At 42.6% G+C, this 19,434-nt stretch overlaps 1 protein-coding gene and 1 long non-coding RNA gene across 4 annotated transcripts in view; one reads left to right on the forward strand and one right to left on the reverse strand.

Annotated features, from left to right (window-relative positions):
• PLPP1 (phospholipid phosphatase 1) overlaps positions 1–19,434 on the reverse strand; it is a 131,656-nt gene that overhangs the window by 25,561 nt on the left and 86,661 nt on the right. For all 3 annotated transcript variants that reach the window (XM_027828549.3, XM_037902805.2, XM_043547537.1), the window contains one exon: positions 15,348–15,405. In XM_027828549.3, coding sequence (XP_027684350.2) covers positions 15,348–15,405 — 58 coding nt within the window. The remainder of the gene's footprint in view (positions 1–15,347; positions 15,406–19,434) is intronic.
• On the forward strand, positions 1,024–10,103 carry LOC122466038. Its single transcript, XR_006291245.1, has 3 exons — positions 1,024–1,875; positions 3,856–3,859; positions 10,093–10,103. It is a non-coding gene; the product is annotated as an uncharacterized LOC122466038 (long non-coding RNA).

A 19,434-nucleotide genomic window follows, 5' to 3' on the forward strand; every position in this document is an offset into this window, starting at 1 on the left:
GAAGAAATGAGTCATCTGTATAGTACTTGATTTTTTTCTCGTGGAACAATATTTTGAATAAATACAAATGCTAGAGAGCAAGAGGACAGCTGTGTATTCACAGGCATACCAGTCCAACTCACATGTCAAAGTAAATATTTCTTTTCCTGAGCAAGTAAAACTCAGCACAGCTGCCCAATTCTGTCCTACTAACCAGAAGTTAAACTAAGGAGAACGGCCTCAAGCTCCCAAACACATGCTTTCAAACAAACCTATTCATTTTGAGTAGGTTAGACGGCCTCAGGATATTTTTTTTTAAAGCCCATCGTAGGCACAAAATTTATATTTTTCAGTAAGAACTTCAGATCCTCCAGCTCTTCCCACTCCCCTTTCTGAACTCAAAATTCCCTGTTTCTCAGCCCTATACCAATGCCTTTATCTTGCCTGACAGGTGAGAGACTAGATTCCTTTGGGGACTCTAATACTCCTTAATTGTCCATACGGAATACTTGTACATTGTTCACTTTCTTGGAAACTCATGCAATCCCTCTGCAGGCTCCTGCAGTTTCAGGGTAGTGTGACAAGCTGTACTATCATGAGGGCCCCCAATGAAAACATTTTTTTCCTGTGGTCTTCAGGAAGTCAGAGGCTTTCTTACATTAAAGTAATAAGCACCACAATGGGAAAAATAGCAAACTACTTAGCAGATACAGTTTAGGAAATTAAACATTCTCTCCCATTGTATATAATACATAAAGCAAAGATGAAAAACTGACTCACAGCATATATTTCTGTGTACATTGCCCTCACTATACCATATGACCACACAACATGCAAATTTAGAACAGACTCATAGAAATGTAGGGCTGGATGGGACCTCAAGAGGATATCAAGTCCAGTCCCCCGTGCTGAGGCAGGACTAAGTAAACGTAGACCATCCCTGATAGACATTTATCCAACCTGTTCTTAAAGACCTCCAATAACTGATTCCACAACCTCCCTTGGAAGCCTATTCCAGAGCTTAAACTACCTTTAGTTAGAAAGTTTTTACTAATATTTAACCTAAAATGTCCCTTGCCGCAGATTAAGTCCATTACTTCTAGTTGTATCTTCAGTGGACGTGGAGAACAACTGATTAACATCCTCTTTATATCAGGTCCCCACCTTTAGTCATCTTTTCTCAAGATTGAACATGCCCAGTTTTTAGCGCCTTTCCTTCATTGGTCAGGTTTTCTAAACTTATTTTTGTTGCTCTTTTCTGGATTCTCTCCAGTTTGTTGACATCTTTCCTAGAGTGTAGCCCTCACAACTGGACACAATACTACAGGTAAGTCCTCACCAGTGCCAATTAGAGTGGGACAATTACATATAACGCTCCAATAAATACATCCCAGAATGGTATTAGCCTTTTTTGCAATTGCATCGCTTTGCTGACTCATTCAATTTCTGATCCACTGCAACTTCCAGATTCTTTCCAGCAGTACTACCATCTCACCAGTGATTCTCTATTTTGTAACCATGGATTTGATTTTTCCTTCTAAGTGTAATACTTAGCATTTATCTTTACTGAATTTCATCCTGTCGATTTCAAACCAATTCTCCAATTTTTCAGTCATTTTGAATTCTAATCCTCTCCTCCAAAGTGCCTGCAGCTCCTCCCCATCTGCACATTTTATAAAGCACACTCCACAACATTATCCAAATCATTAAATTAAAATATTGACTAATACAGGACCCAAGACTGACATCTGTGGGTCCCACCTGATAGGACCTCCCAATTTGGCAGCAAACCATTGATGACTACTTTTTGGGTATGGTCTTTAAATCAGTTGTGCTCCCACGTTATAGTAACTTCATCTAGACTGCACTTCCCTAGTTTGCTTATGAGAACGTCATGTGGAATTCTGTCAAAAAGCCTTACTAAAATCAAGTTATATCACATCTACTGCTTCTCCCCATCCTGTAGGCCAGTAACCTCTGCTACTGGCCAGTAACACTTGCTACCATTCGACTGGCCAGTAACCAGAGGTTGGTTCCTTCTAACTTGAGGTTCCTTGAGCTGTGTGGTCCCAATCTGTATTCCACATGTGGGATACACATTTGCACCACGTGCCTGAGTCTGGATTTAAAATCAGTGTCCACTGACCCTCACATGCACAGCTCTCCTTATGCTCTGAATCAAGGGCATAAAAGGTGGTGCAGGCAGACATCTCTCCATTTTCACCACAGCCCAGTCTCCAGCAGAGAGGACAGAAGATGGGTCGTGGAATACAGATAGGGGCCTCGCATCTTGAAGAACTTCTAGTTACAGGTAAGTAACTTCCTCCCCCCGCCAAGTGATGGTTCCTATGTTTATTCCATATGTGGTAGATTAATAACCAGCATTAATTCAGAAACAGGCTTGGTGTGAGAATGTAGAAGAAGTGACAGCTGACAGAAGTTCTGATGTCCCCATGACTGTATCCTCAGTTGATAACTGAGTCAGATAGCCACCACGGCTAATCTCTCACACACATTTGTCTGTAGTTAGGCCCCTCTAAGTTTTTGGCAAATTGGGTAAGGCAGCCTCCCATTATCAGAGGAAGGGAATGAAGAGGCATCAATAAAAGGGATGCAGGTCTCAACAGTCCCGTCAGAAGAAACACTTCTCCTGGGGATTATAGTACAAGGTGGTGGTGGATGGGGTAGAGGCCGATTTCCTGGGTCTGTAACCCTCTGTCTCTAGCATGGGGGGTCTTGAGGACATTGGCAATAAAAAAGGCTGAGAAGGCAGTCTTGCCATATACTCCTGTCAACCGTGTTTTCTCTTGGGGGCAGGGGTATAACTGCCGAGTGAGCAAAGCGTGGTCCAAGGGCTTGGCTACACTTACAAGTTAGAGCGCACTAAAGCAGCCCTGGGCGCCCTGACTCCTGAGGTGTCCACACTGGCAAAGCACGTAGAGCGCCTGGACTCTGCAGCTGGAGCGCTCCTGGTAACCCACCTCCACGAGAAGCATAACGCTTGCTGCGCCCCGGCTGAAACGCCCGGGCATCAGTATGGATGAGGTATTCTATTACTGTGCTGTGACTGGCCTCCGGAAACATCCCATAATCCCCTGAAGTCAAGTGGCCACTCTTCTCATTGTTTTGAAATCAGCTGCAGGTATGTGGATATTTCAAAGCTCCGTTTCTGACAACTGGCATGCTTCTCTGCTCTGGGACAAAGCAAACCATTAGTGTGGAATGCTGCTGTTGTGAGTGTGTGTGAGGGGGGGAAGGGAGTCTGCTGCTGTCTGAACTTACAAGACAGCATGTTGACACGCTCTCAACCCCCCAAAACACAGTCTCTCCCCCCACATACACACAACATAGTCCCTGTCACACTCCACCCTCCCATTTGAAAAGCACATTGCAGCCACTTGCACACTGGGATAGCTACCACAATGCACTGCTCTTTGTGGTGTTCCAAGAGCTGCTAATGTGACCACGCCAGTGTGCTTGCAGCTGACAGTGTAAATACATGGCAGCATTTTCGCTGCTGTGGTCTCTGAAGGCTGGTTGTAACTCCCAGGGCTCTACATCTGTAAGCGTAGCCAAGCCTTAAGTCTTTGAGGGAGTAGAGAGCTTCAGTCTTCTCAAATAGGTTGACTGTATTGAAGGGCTGATCTTGGATGATCTTTGCACTCCTCTAGGGAAACCTGAGGATTGCAACAAAGTCTCTCATAACAATGGCCATAGTGATCCCCATAGATTCAGTAACTGCCACATCCACTTGTGATGTTGCACTCCATATTTTTATAAAAATATGTTTATAAGTGTGAATATGACATAACTGGAATATGCTTTATGCAAAAGGTCTCTTGTAAGGTATCATCACAAAGCTTATAATCCACTGAGTGTGGTCATCCTATTTGTATGAATGTATCATTCTTGTATCCAAAACTAGGAATATGATATATAACTCTGCGTGGGCGATTAATGATGGTTTGGAATCTTGATGGCTCCCATTAACCAGGACAATTGGTTGAAGTGGCTCTGTTTACTTGTAAGACTTTCTGTATGTGTTTGTGCCAGTGAGTTGGTAATGAAGTCTCACAGGACATGTGATCATGTCACCTGAACTGGAATCCATTTTTAACCTGGTGCTTTTCCATTTAAAAGGAAGGGGGGGAACCCAGAGGGAGACAAAGGATTCCTGCCTTGTGCCAAAGCTATAAAAGGGGGTGGAGGAGAACAAAAGAGGCTGCAGTTATGAGAAATCCCCTTTATCATCAGCTGAGCTGGAACTAGCAAGAATTGAACCGGGGAAGGATTGGTCCCAGACTAAGAAGGAGTCTAGTCTGTGAAAGAAGCTTACTGGAACATAAGGATGAGATTTACCTGTATTCAGTTTCTTAATGTATTAGGCTTAGACTTGCGTGTTTTATTTTGCTTGGTAACTTACTTTGTTCTGTTTATTACTTGAAACCACTTAAATCCTACTTTTTACACTTAATAAAATATCGTTTATTAATTAACCCAGAGTACGTGATTAATACACAGGGGAGCAAACAGCTGTGCCTCTCTATCAGTGTTATGGAGGGTGGACAATTTATGAGTTTAGCCTGTATAAAGCTCTATACAGAGTAAAACTGATGTATTCAGGGTTTAGGTTTCCAGAAAGACAGAATACTGGGTGCTGGGAAAGTCCCTGTTAACTGAGAAGCTCCTGGGCTAAGTGAATCTTAGTTTCTGTGAACTGCAGGGGGGCGTGGCCCAACCTCTTGGTCTACGCTGGAGCCGACTGGTGTGTCTAACTCAGCAAGACGGGAGTGGAGGGAAGCCTTTTCTGCCAGGGTGGTTTGTTCTCAGGGGTATCCCAGCACATCTAGTGACAGTCTTGAGGGAACTTCTGTGACCCAATCCGTCACAGTCTGCAGGGAAGTTTTGGCTACTATTTTGCCCTCATCCACTAAAGCCTGGAAGCAGGCTCTATCCTCAGGGAGCTTGTCCTTAGATTCCATAAACTTAGCATAATTGGTAAAATCACATTTGGCCAAGAGGACCTGATCAGTTCAAGATCTTGAACTGAAGGAAGGTGGAAAAAAAGACCTCTCTCCCTAGAAAGTCGAATTGCTTATGTTCCTTATCAGAAAGGGTTGCCTTCGGGTGTTGTTTGGACCACTCTGTAGCTGCCTGCACCAAAGAGTTGGGCAACGAATAAGAGAACAAAAACTCTCCTTCCCCTACATGGGGAAAAGTAAACACTTCTCAATCCTCTTATGGGAGGAAGCCAAGAAACAGGTGTTCACCAAGCCATCTTTGCATGGTCCATGATGGCTCTGATGGCAGGCAGGGCCACTCAACTGGGAGCAGAAGGCTAAAGAATGTCTAGTAAACTGTGCTGAGGGCCTCCTGGACTTCAAGCTGAATCTGTAGGTGTGTCAACACCCTGACTTGAGCTCCTGATATTGCTTAAAGTCAGCTGGCAGAGAACGAGAAGATGGAGTAACAGTCTCATCTGGTGCGGATGATAATATTGCTCTTGGAATCATCGAACTGGTTTATCTGCCTTCTCTGAATACTCTGGCAGGGTCAGTTGTGGATGGTCAGGTGATAGCAAATAGGACTCCTGAACCAATCCTGAGTGTCTAGAGTAGGGCTCCCACAGTCCCCAATATTGTCGGTACAATGGATTAACCAGCGGAGGAGAACCCCGTGGCACAGGGTACCACCTGTCTCGTGGCTAATCATGGCTGGTTGGAGATCAGAACCCTCATCTGTCTAGGACTCCTGTCCTGTCCACCTGATGCCACAGAGACTCCTGTCAGAAAGCGAGATCCCATACTTGTGGGGGAACTGACTGTTGTGCCTCCAGGCTGGCACGTGGGATGGATGAACAACTCTGCATCCTCAGAATAGTCTCTTCCTCTAGTGTAACAATGGCCTGGAACATATGCAATCCTGACAGCAGGGCTGAATGCAGATAGGGAAGAGCAAAGGTGTACTTCAGGGAGATGTAGGTCTCCAAGCGCCCTGGGGTATGAAGGAAATTCCATGAACACAGCTAGAGGTTCCCTGGTCACTGTGGCGGTCAGCTCCCTCCAGGGTTGTGTCACTACCAGTACCACATCAGCTCTAGAAATAGATGGGAGCACCAGGAGCTGTTTATCCTGAGTCTTCACTATTGTGACTGATGTTCATTCGATCAGATCCACACCACTGAGCACCTCTTTCTCCTGAGAAAATTTACTCAGGCCTAAGTCCTTAGTACCCATGTATGTTGGTTCTCCTGACTTTGACTGGGTCAGGGGAGGATCGTCTCTTCCAGACAGTTTTAGACAAAAGACGGCTTGTCTTTATGTCTGAGTGTACCCCTTACTCATGTGATGCCTTCTCCTTAGACATAGCAGTGAGCCTCCATTTCCAAGCTATTGCTTGGAGTGGTGATGCCTGGATCTAATTGGGCTTCACTGCCTTCTCCATCACATGCTCCTAACCCCCATGAGTTCTGAGGGGAAGAGACTAGCAGATGGTGCTCTTGGCAGAAATGTGAGCCTCACTCAAGCAGTGTTGCTCTTTTTCTGCAAGAGACAAACATCAAGGGCAGAATCAAGTTTTTTGAACTCTTGGCATAAGCTCAGATTTCCTGGGGGTAGGAGAGTAGAGTAAAGTGCAACAGTTCAGGGCATAGCACGAGGAGATGTGGGGCTTAAAGACACAGGCTAGTGTGCATCTGGGCTTTCCCTCTTCTGGTTCATGGAACTTCTGGCACGGAGTGCTCACTCAGTTAGCAGAACTCAAAAGAGCTAGGGTCCCAAGTGTCAGTGTTCTCAGTGCCATGATCTGGAGTCTGGGAGGGGACTAGCTTCTGGGAATAGTGCTATATCAGTACAGCAAGGAATTGTGATTGTTCCCAGGAGCCTGTATTATCCAGAGGCTGTATAACATAGCTGAGTGCTGGTTTGCAGTTCTGCATTGCCTGATGCCTTCATAGTAATACGAGCTGCATCAGGACATTTTTGCTTTGTATTGCCTCCAGGATTTGCCTCTGCATCTCCTGTCTTTTTCCATACTGCCATTTGCCACTGCAACTATCTCCCTGAAAAGCTTTCTCCGATTCCCGCTCAGTCCTCAGATACTGCCTCCACCTTATCACAATGTTGAGGTTTTTTAGGGAAGGACTCAGACTAATATCCAGGGAAAACTCATGACAAAAATGTTTGTTTTCTCCCCCTCAGGTATGCCAGCTGCTTTGCCATTGATAAGGGCACTGTCTGAGGGTCTGGCCAGTGCAGGTTCCATAGCTATGGGTGTATAAAATAAAAACAAAACAAAGTGACAAGCAGTTATAGTTCATATTCTAGGAAGGCTGTGATAAGAATGTCCCGACTCAAAAAGGCAAAAGGGCAGACTAGCGAGATACAGTGTGAAGTTGATCACCAAGATGGTCCCTCCCAGAAGCATGTCAGGAGTGTAAGGCAGTTGGTATGCCAGTGGAGAAGGTCATGCAGCTACTCTTCATAATCTCTGAACAAAAACCGAGTCACTTCTCAAGCTTAGATTTTGCTTAACAATACTTAGTGCTCCAGTCAGAGCCAGCATCAGCCACGTATGATTTACGAACATATAGAGCCTCCTACTACAGACTTGGTCACAGACGAAAGTGCTTTATATTTTAAGCAATTCATGAACAGAGGCAGAAAAGAGTATTTACATTACTTCTCTCAACTTCCTGCCAGTTTAAACTGTCAAAATTAAACTTCTCTAACAGATAGTATCAGCTACAAACTTGGTTTTGCGATTCTGCTGACAAATTGTGGCAACTGTCTGTGGAATGGGGCAAACACTGCACCTAGAAAGAAATGTATCCCATAAAATGAGGGGGAAGGTAAGAAGTTTGGCTTGAAAGATTAAGGTGCTTGATGAAATAGCAGGGAAGAAACAAAGTGGTTTTTATCACCTTTCTCCACACTTACCAAATGCTTATTTACTTCTGAAATACCTTGACATGATTTGTAACAGATATTCAGCTGGCAGCATTTATTACGTGCTTTGTGCAGTTTGTGCTAGGTTGCCTTCCCCAACACAGTAATACACAGCAGATTCCTCTGCTTCTTCAGAGAAGCAGGAGATTTCAAGGGTCTGGTTATGATTAACACTGAGTAATGCCACATGTTAAAGTCTGTGTGCTGCTTGTGACTCAAACTGCATCTGGAATAAATGTGCACATAGTAAGATGAAGCCAGGTTTGAAAGTTAAATGGGTTAGCGCACGCAGGGCGATTGGGTCAGGGCCAGGGGCCTACCGGCTGCACTCTGCATTGCCACATGGAAAAGGTTAGAAAGTTCTTTTGCTTATACTGTACCATTGTCCTGACTGTCTACATGATATGAATATCTGCTTCTTTTAAAGATGAAATGCAAGGCAAGACCTGATACACAGTAAGTATAGATTGCAATGCTAAACTCCCTTGCTGACTGAGCATTCAGCACAGAGGTTGTAAGTAACCTTTACAAAAAATCCCTCTGAAATACTCTCAGTACTTTCTGGACCACGAAACTTATCCCAGAACATAAGAAGATTGAGACCAGAAGGAAGTAGAGCTTTCTCAAAACCTCCTAAACCTGTACTAAGCCACCATTACAATGGACCACAAGGAAGAGGCGCAATGCAGCCAAGTGAACCAAGCAGGTGGTACTAAGATGGAAGTGTAGTGATGCCATTTCCCTACTAATCAGCTTCTAGTTAAGTAGGCAAAAACTGATTTGGCTAACATTAAAATTATCAGAATATTGGCCACATACCTATTAATTACTAAATTTTACTGAAGGCCTGTCAGCTAGGATAGGAGACCAATAAAAAGTTCATTTCAGTCAGACTCCTCTTGAAGTCATGTTTACGTACCACCACAATGTTTTTCCCTGTACATTTGTTGTCTATGCTCCTATACATACACGCTGGAGACTAGGAACAAAGATGGAAATCTTAAGTGCCTCAGCCACAGTTTGCTAATCTGTGATGCCGGAGCAGTTTGGAACTTATCAGTTGGCATGTATAATTATCCATGGCCATGCTAAGATTTGTAAAATTGCTCCATGACAAGCAGCATCCACCCTTCCAACTGTAACACAGGTATTGGGGGGGAGAAAGAGAATGGATTTGCCCTCAACAGTTTCAATCTAGAGCTGTACATTAAGCTATCTTGAAGGTTATAAAGTCACGTGCACACATGCCAGGAAGAGCTATGGTTGCTCACTCGTCTTAATTCACATTCAGGAGGATGGAGTTATGAGTTAGTGTTTTCTTTCATGGCCATGTTGTTTCTCAAATTAATCATCATCATACAGCTTCTACAGCAATTGATGCATATGTGCAATATATTATAACATGTTTCTTGCCCCTGTGCTAAACTATATATAAAGAAGAACTACAAGAATAGTAATAGAGGGAGGTACCCTGACTAATTTTTAAATACTCAAAAAGGTATTTCTGCAGTAAGTGATATTGTTAATATAACTGTATCCACTCCTAAAACTAAATAGAAAATTTTAAAAATCAAACTTTTCCAAAACGTACTTATCAGTAAAACTATATTCTACTACATTGCTTAACTACTAGCACAATCCTGATGTTTATTTAAATAGTGTAATAGTTAAATAGTATGAAATTACTGGCTGCTATTACTAAAAAAACATTAAAAATAATGTTAAAGGTTACACGTTAATTCAGATCCAATTTGGCATAAAAAAATATAGATATATCCCTTTCCAGCTCTTAACTATTTACAGCTTACTAATATATTCACACAGGTATTAAAATAGTCACTTGATACTAAAAATGAATGCAACATACCATCCAAGTGTGTCTTAAATTGCCCTACAGGTTAGAGCACACACTTTCATTTTTATAACAGTGTAATGCTCGGCTACAAAATTTCAGCAGTAGTATGAAACAATTTTTCTTATACCCTTTTAAATCATGGGGCTACAAATTGGTACACATTTTAGTTATATACTTCTACAAAGAAATTAATCATGCTATAGTCAGCTATTTGACAACTACCATATCTGTCACAATTAAATGCATCATTTCTTCAAAATGTTAGACATGTGCATTTAAAAATGTACACTGTTTGTATATTTTATTGTACAGAATGTGGTCATAGTTCTCAAAATATCTCCCATACTATATAAAATAAATACTTTTGTTGTTGCTCATTTCCTAATGTTCATAAATACATCATACAAATAAAGGATTGCTCATCCTACCTGGACAAATGAACAAACACAAATCCCTTCAACTTCAGCCCACTCCCTCACCAAAAGCTGGGAGTAAAGATGGGCTTTCCAGAGGCCCCAGAAGGTCAACAAGCCTAGCATCTGATGGAACAAGTTGGGCATGGTGAGTTCCAAAGCTTACCCAGTGAATTCTACACTAGCTTCAGTTTCTGAGCAGTCTCAAGGTGTGCTCCAGTGGGGAGCTACATTACTGCAAGCAAATCTCAAGATGACACAAGGTGTGGTTAACAAAAGCCAGGCTCACATCAAAGAGAAAAAAGGCCGAATTCCTCACCAAGCACAGATTGAGAAAATGCTACTGGCCAGAGCCACTTTTAGGCATGCAGCAGCAACCCAGGATCCACCACCACATCCAATTGTAACTGCTGTACACAGATATAAATTCTGCCAGTTTTTCCAGCATAAGCAGAATATCTCAGTAACCACTACAGCTGGAGACTTCCATTTTAAAAAGAAAAGTCTGCTTACATAGAGAACAAGGCAGCAGCATGGAAGAGGTGCTGGAATGCCCTACTGCAGCATACCACATGAATCCGCTTGTAATGTGATTTCCCATGTAGTTTTGGAAAAAAAAAAAACAGAAGGCAACATGTTCTTCTGGACCCCCCTACAAATCCTGATAAAAGCAGCATGATCTTCTGAAGTACAGTTACAGTTATCGGATGTGCAAAAGAACATTTCGGGGAGTGTGGTGTTCTTTGGTGGATCACATCCAAAGCTACAACGGACCCCAAGTACAGAGTCTCATACTGATTTGCAGTACTATAATTCTTCGGACTCCATCCAATTTAAATTTTAAGCGTGACAGCAATGCACAAGAACAGAAGTTTTATACAGGCACAGAGGTAGATACACTGCAGGAAGCAATCCCACTATTGGCAGGCTGAAGGACCATATCACCTAACAGGAGGCCTTTCCCTTCCCTCTAGCTGACATGGTTGTACAGCTGCGTGAGCACACCATATCAGAACTCAGTCAGGGGTGTGGTCTTGGTTAGGTCAGGCAAAGAGGCACATCTAGCATCACTTTTTCTTGCATAGCTTACGAATAAACAGGCGGGGCATAGACATTTTCTGTTAAACTTCTGTTCATAGCACAGAGCAGGCAGAGCAGCTCAGATATTCAGTGAGAAGATTATCTACTGTTTCCACAATGTAGTAATCAGCTACTTCATTCCACTACAGAAATGGTGATTTTTTGTAAAATGACTCAAAATGACTCAAAAAAAATTCTAAGAACAAAGAAGTGACCATATACTATGGATACAGTCAGACTCAGTCCTGGTGTGGAGCAAACAAAAAAAGGAACTTAACCTCTGTTGTTGTAAGCTGATATACGGAGGAAGCTTTTTGTTGGCGTCAATTTGAACATTAAAAACAAAAAAAACACCCCCCCCCCACCACTATTGGATTTACATGATGGTAAAGAGTAGCCTGCACATACAGCTAGGTAGTGACTGGGTACATGGGCGGGGGGGGGGGGGGGGGAGAGAATAAAAATGAAAAACTAATCTAAAAAGACAGTCTTCCTCCACAGAGCAATCCTGACCTGGAGGCTGGAACTGTGTCTGTGGAATGGGAGCTTTTGGTGCTTTATTAAGCTTTTAAAGTGTCCAGAAAGCCATGCTGCAGACATGTTTTGAAAACTTGCTCTTTATGCCTCATTGAAAAGCGTGCTCCCATTTTTTTAGTTTTTACAAAGATTTAAAAAAAAAAAATGCATCTCAAGCCTCCATTTTGAATAGACTATCCAACTGCTGCAGAGGTTATTATGGTGCCAAAAGAAAAGTAACACAAGATGCAAATCTTGGGGTATACAGACAAAATGGAGAAGTGAATTTCATCAGCAAATTGCAAAACTGTAATCCTGAACTTCAAATACTGTGTAGCAAATCAAGATTTTGCAAATGCACACATTTACAGCCAAGATTGAAGCCTTCTATTGGGCGGGTCAACAAGACTCTAAAACAAGCAGTTTTAATCCCTTTTGCATTAGTACTTAATGAAAAAAATTAAGACACCTTGTCATAAATATAAAGGAAAGGGTAAACCCCTTTAAAATCCCTCCTGGCCAGAGGAAAACTCCTCTCACCTGTAAAGGGTTAAGAAGCTAAAGGTAACCTCGCTGGCACCTCACCAAAATGACCAATGAGGAGACAAGATACTTTCAAAAGCTGGGAGGAGGGAGAGAAACAAGGGGTCTGTGTGTCTGTTGGTATGCTGCTTTTGCCGGGGATAGAACAGGAATGGAGTCTTAGAACTTTTAGTAAGTAATCTAGCTAGGTATGCGTTAGATCATGATTTCTTTAAATGGCTGAGAAAAGAATTGTGCTGAATAGAATGACTATTTCTGTCCGTGTGTCTTTTTTGTAACTTAAGGTTTTGCCTAGAGGGATTCTCTATGTTTTGAATCTAATTACCCTGTAAGGTATCTACCATCCTGATTTTACAGGGGTGATTCCTTTACTTTTATCTACTTCTATTTCTATTAAAAGTCTTCTTGTAAGAAAACTGAATGCTTTTTCATTGTTCTCAGATCCAAGGGTTTGGGTCTGTGGTCACCTATGCAAATTGGTGAGGATTATTATCAAACCTTTCCCAGGAAGTGGGGTGCAAGGGTTGGGAGGATTTTGGGGGGGGGGGGGGGAAGACGTGTCCAAACTGCGTTTCCCAGTAAACCCAGTTAGAGTTTGGTGGTGGCAGTGGATATTCAAAGGATAAAATTAATTTGTACCTTGGGGAAATTTTAACCTAAGCTGGTAAAAGTAAGCTTAGGAGGTTTTCATGCAGGCCCCCACATCTGTACCCTAGAGTTCAAAGTGGGGGAGGAACCTTGACACACCTATTGCTAAAAAGCATCAATGTTTTGTATTAGGAGAAAGGAGAGAAAAGGAAGCCAATCCACAGTAGTACAGATCCAACATTTAGCCATTTGGATTTTGATCAAGGGCTCCTCGTTTGGATTAACTCCAAACCAACTGGATTAGACCAATTGGATTAATTCCAAAATAGACTGGGAAAAGCACTCAGAGTTTTGCTGTAACGAGCAATCATTCTGCAGTGGGAAGACTGATTGGATAACCCTTAAAATGGGTCCGTCTCCTTAAACAGTCTGTCACAGAGAATATCTGAACAAAGATTTCTGGCCCATTCTGGCAACCATGGTAGGATCTTCCCACCAACCAGAATCTTTAAACATGGCTATAGCTGCCATGGTTCTGGTCCCAGTGTGGAGATGGCCACAGATGAGGTGTCTAGATGCTTCCTAAACCCAAGAAAATCCTATTACATTAACAGTTTAGTAGTTCTGTTGCCATGAGGGTTTGATGCCAATGTGTAAGATTACTGGTCTAAATATGCAAGTTGTGTGCCCTCAATTCTTATGGCAGTGAACTCTGGAGCTCACCTCTCCCCACCTTCTCCCATTGCTGTAGTTAAAATCAGTACATGTGCTCAAGCTGCAACCTCCTCAGTATAGAAGCAAGGGGGCTGCTGGCAGGGCACACTGAGTTCGTGAGGGTCCCTCAGCTTTGGAACTCAATCAGAAACAGACCACATTTGTGGGCCTTCAGGGTCATCTTTTCATGGAGGCTTTAGGAGAGAAGCACATTGTACATGTAGGGGCAGAAATGGGGGTGCACACTGTAGAGCGGCTATGGTCATTTTTACCCACTTTCTTCTTTGCTAAAAGGTCTGATAGACTTTGCCTACTGTTGAATATGGTGGAGGTTTCTGCTAAGCTTGTTTGTATGTTTAGATGTGCTCTTAGGTATTTATCAAAGGAGCCTGGGACTTGGGCTAGCCACCTTGTCAGTTACAGATCTTGTGACATGGCCTCATTGGCCCCATATACTGCAAGATATGAAGCAGTTAATTGGGCAGCTTTATTTGTTCACTGGATTTGACCGAAAAACTACCCTATCCTGCAGAGTTTTTCTACTAAATTATTTTCAAATTTGCTGATGCCTTGTTTGATGGCTCAAGAAATTTATCCACTTACACAGATCTGCCTGTAGTGAACAGAAACAAAAGAGACGTATATTCCATTAAGAGTAATACTACCATAGTTCTAAATCAGCAACTACAAAGATGAAGAGGTTTATCTAACCTAATCTCTTACTTGGAGTTACAAAATTTGGCTGTAACTTTAAAAAAAAAAAAAAAAAACACATTTAACTCTTTCCCCTTTTTTCAGTATAAATCAAGGGTAGGGGGTGCCCAAAATACATCTCAAAGAGAATCCATGGCAGCTTGCAACCTTCCTATAACTACAGGGCAAGAGGGCAAAGCTAGTCAAACTGCAAGTTTTTATATTGGGGAATTCAAGAGAAAAAATTCATCTGCAAAGGAAGATGCAAGCTCAAGCCCATTTCGTGGCTGTGAGCATTCACTTTTTATTTTAAAATACATAAAAAAGTAATTTAAGTGCTGCCTTGTAAGTGGCCAATCACGGTCTTCAGTCTGATTGGGTGTATTTTACATAGCCAGATTTTAGAATATTTTTGTAAACAATTTGTGTATGCACATAATGCTTTTCTCACCACTGAGCTTTTCTGCAGATGGGTAGTTTTAAAAACAATTTACATTTAGGTGTTTCTCTTGCACTGTATTTACAGACCTGCCAATGCTCAGTTAAGCTTAATTTAGTTTCCTTACAGGCTTTGCATGCATTATGAAAGCAGACATTTCCTATCCCATACGAGGCATATCCTATGGAAAGAGGTTTTCTGTTTTTAATGCCCTGCAATATTTTAACCACCAACTTAAGTAACTACACATTTTCCAAACCACTGTCATCTGGTTCAATAGAGAGAAAGGACATAAAAGCCAGCTACCTTGTGAAATGCCTTTTATCCCTACTAAACCTTGAATACCCGCTCTCTAATATTTTGCCACCTCCCTCCCCACCCCAACCACATGCTGGCCTCCACCCGCCACTGAGCAACCTTCAGTCAAATCAATTCAGAGCAACACTCCGCCCCCCCACAAGCATTATGATTTAATGCATCTCTCACACAGAACAGGCCAAAGGAAAATACTAATCCAGCAAGCATGTTTCAACTTCATGCTTTGCAACATAAACCGGTTTAGATGGGCAAAATATACTTACTGCTAGGAACAGCATGCAGTACATGGAGAATGAAGAATGCCCAGAGTAAAATGACAGTCTGGAAGAGGGGGAAAAAAAAAAAATAGATATATTAATCACTTTTCACTTACAAAACATGTTGCAGGATAAATTACAGCATCTCTAGAAAGCGAGCAGGTAAAATGCAGATGTCCTCACTTTTTTTATTCAAAGGCACTATCTTTGCAAGGAGTTCTACCCCACCACCAGAAAGGTGTTCATTCAATGCAAATTTCTATATTAGGATCTATAACTACAGAATGGATTTAATTATCTAATAGGCACTGGGTTATCTTTTGTAGATTAGATCCCAAACCAAGACAGCTACTTAGGCAGTAATTACCAATGACAATCCACTGATTAAAGCGTAAGTGGAAAAGGAGTACCTCCTGAAATGTAAATATTTCAGGTGGGTTTTTAAAGCAATCTGACAATACTTGTGTTTTATCTCCCAGATTAATATGAAAGAGCCATCATCACTCTCCTTGCATGTTATTAACAGAAAGTTTAAATCCAGTCCTGTGAAAGAAAGAGTGACAGAATCTAAAGAACAAGTATACAATATAATCTGAAAGAAAGAGGAAAGACCTGACCGCAGATATCAGGGGCATCCTGAATCAGTCAGCATGTATTTAGTATATGCAAAGTGTCCTGTAAGGGGTGGGGCTCATTTCTCATTTACTTAGTTTTCAGACTAGAGAGGATTCATGGCATTGTCAGTATTTTCCAGTTCTTGGAAGGTTATTATTGAATGGTAGTAGTCGTAACACTGAAAATAGTTGGGGAATGGAGTTTTTTTTCCCTGGTGGGGAGGAGAGAAAATGACATATCATTGATTCTTTTAAAATTTCAGATAGAAAAAAAGGAGGTAACTATCTAGAATGTGTTAAATTACCAATTTAGGAGGTTTTAATCACATCCAATCCATGTATTAGTCAAGGGTTTCAAAATTAATTCCACTCATTACGAACCAGATCTCAGAGAAAGCACTCCTTTTATGTTTCTTTGCCTATCACAGCTTATACTTAGGCCTAGTTGACGCTTAAAAATTTCGGTCAACATAGCTATGAGCCTCAGGAGCATGAAAAGTCCACACCCTGAGCGACAATTATGCAAATTTACCCCCCAGTGTAGTCGTAGCTAAGTTGTTGGAAGAAGACTTCTACTACTACTACTGTTGCTTGGGAGATGTTCCTATACTGCTGGAAAAAACCCCTTCCATCGGTGAAGGCTGTGTTTATGCAAGTATATCTACAGCACCATAGCTACATCAGTGTAGTCCCCATAGTGTAAACCTATTGGATATGTCTATGCAGCAATGAAACACCCACAGTTGGTCCAGGTCAGTTGACTCAGGATCATGAGGCTCAGACTACTGCACTGCAAGGGGTGAGTGTCCCAGAGCCCCACCCTTCTGGGGTCCCAGAGACTGGGCTCCAGCCTGAGCCCGAATGTCTACACAGCAATTTTACAGCTCTGCAGCCTGAGCCCCATGAGCCTGAGTCAGCTGACCTAGGCCAGCCACGGGTCTTTTATTCCAGTGTAGACAGACCCATTCTTAACTTCTACATGGAAATCGGAGGATGAAAAGCTCAGAGCTTTACAAAGAAGGGCAAGTATCCTGAAAAATGAGGATAAGTGAGGCACAAAGAACAGCAGGTCAATAGCAGAGATGAAAATAGAATCCAGGCCACGGCACAATCCACTGAGTATGCTACCTCTAAAGCAGGGGTGGGCAAACTTTTTGGCCCGATGGCCACATCTGGGTATGGAAACTGTATGGCGGGCCATGAATGCTCACAAAATTGGGGGGTGGTGTGCGGCGAGAAAAAAAAAAAAAAAAAAAAAAGGCATTCAGGGTGCTGGAGGGCACTCTGGGCTGGGGCAGGAGATGAGGGCTACGGCTGGGGTGCGGGCTCTGGGGTGGGACGGGGAATGAGGGGTTGCGGGTGCAGGAGGGTGCTTCGGACTGGGACTGAGGGGTTCAGAGGGTGGGAGGCGGTCAGGGGTGCAGGCTCCAGGCGGTGCTTACCTCAAGCAGCTCCAAGAAGAAGAAGAAGCAGCAGCAGCAGCAGCAGCAGCGTCACCTCTCTGGCTCCTATATGGGAGGCGTGGCCAGGCGGCTCTGCAAACTGCCCTGTCCACAGGTGCTGCGCCTGCAGCTCCCACTGGCTGCAGTTCCTGGCCAATGGGAGCTGCAGGGGTGGCGATTGGGGGCGGAGGCAGTGTGTGGAGCCCCTTGGCTGCCCTACACGTAGGAGCCAGTGGGGGGGACTTGCCACTGCTTCTGGGAGCCGCACGGAGCGGAGCAAGCCCCTGACCTGTCTCTGGCTGGAGTGGGACAAGCCCCAGACCCCGCTCACCAGCAGGAGCTCGAGGGCTGGATTAAAAACGTCTGGAGGGCCAGATGCAGCCCCCGGGCCGTAGTTTGCCCACCCCTGCTCTAAGGTAATGGCCAATGGCTCCTGCATGCAGTACGTACAGAATGAAGAAACCAAGCTGAGAAAGAGGCTACTGTCTACTCAAGTTGGGGGACGGAGGAGAAACTGTAAAGAGCCCTAGTTTTCTGAGACACTTTCTACCCCACAGTATATTGTGGTTTTATGTAAGATTGATAGTCTGTAGTCTTTTGCATTAGATATTCCATAGGTAAATGCATGCATTATTCCAGTATCACACTCCAGAATGCTTTTTGCTCTGAAGAGATATTGCACATTTCTATTATTTTGTCTCAAGATAAGATTGTACCACAAGATACTACTACTACTTCATTACCACAAACCATGTCGAAGAATGCAATTCTTCGTGTCAGAAATATCCTCTGTATGTTCTTTTTCATGCTTGCTATTTTAAAACATTTCCAGACACATGTCTGGGACCAAACCACACACCTACTTATTCCCTGTGTAAGCTCAATGAAGCACTTTGGGCAACATCACTGATGAGTCTAGGTAGAATTTGTCTCTAAACAGAACAGGCACCCAACTGAAGGTTTTTCTTCCTTCTACTAAACAAAGCCTTTGCCATGTTTTAACTGAGACCGTTAAAAGCTAAAAGGTCTATTCAACATCCCCCTGCGCACAACCTCTCTCTCTCTTCCAAAAGCAGCTATCAGAACATTCTGTCTGCCAAGCCAGCCAAGTGGTTGAACATTCCAGGCTTCTTCACGATGCTAGCTATGAGTCCTAGCTCACCACAGACAAGTATTCACACATGCAGCAGCAGCACCCCATATCTGAAATATCAGTCTTTGTTTTAAAAAAAAAGAAACAGTTTAAACTAAATGTAAGTCATTCCAGTAACAACTCATACATCAGGCATAGTAGCTGTCAGGATGCATGTTATTGTTTCATGACAACTGGCTTTATATATTTTTGCTAGAGATATTTATTTCAATAAATCTGATAATACAAACACATGGCATTTCTTATTTTGACTCTCTCCACTCTGGCTGCTGAGTGTAATGCTGACATCCTTCTTTTGCAATAAGCTGTTTAGTCCACAGAAGGCCACCTAGTAAATGGATCACTTCCAACAAAACACATTGCAATGCTTCACTTAACCAGGAAAGAATGTAACATTAATTCTTTTCAACTGGGCAACGCAGGCTCAATGTAACTTATCCACTTCTACCCATTTGAAAAACCCCTCAAAAAAAGCAAAGTCAATTTTACTCTAATTGCTAATTATGTCAGAAGTAAGATTTTTAGAACACACTGTGCAAGTACAGTCAGACAACGTAGTTTTTGTAAGCGATCCATAACCTTTAATCAGCTGTACAGAGTTTTCATAATGCCATCACAATAACTGTGCCATAAGTCTCACATGGTTTGTGTTAAAGGTCAGAGTAAATTTGACAGCTATATTTTCCAAGTTAACAGTGCAACCAAGTTACAATAACTACCTTCAGCCTGTTAATACAAACTCACATTTCACAGAATTGTATTTGAATTATTCTTCCAAATATAGGAGACTTTTGTAAGGAGCTATTTTAAATACATTTAACAACGTTTCCCTTATTCTCAGTAATCAAATACCTTCAAAATACTTAGTTTCTAGCTTGACACAT

The sequence above is a fragment of the Chelonia mydas genome, chromosome 5 (genome assembly GCF_015237465.2).
Source record: "Chelonia mydas isolate rCheMyd1 chromosome 5, rCheMyd1.pri.v2, whole genome shotgun sequence".
NCBI classification, from domain to species: Eukaryota; Metazoa; Chordata; order Testudines; family Cheloniidae; genus Chelonia; species Chelonia mydas.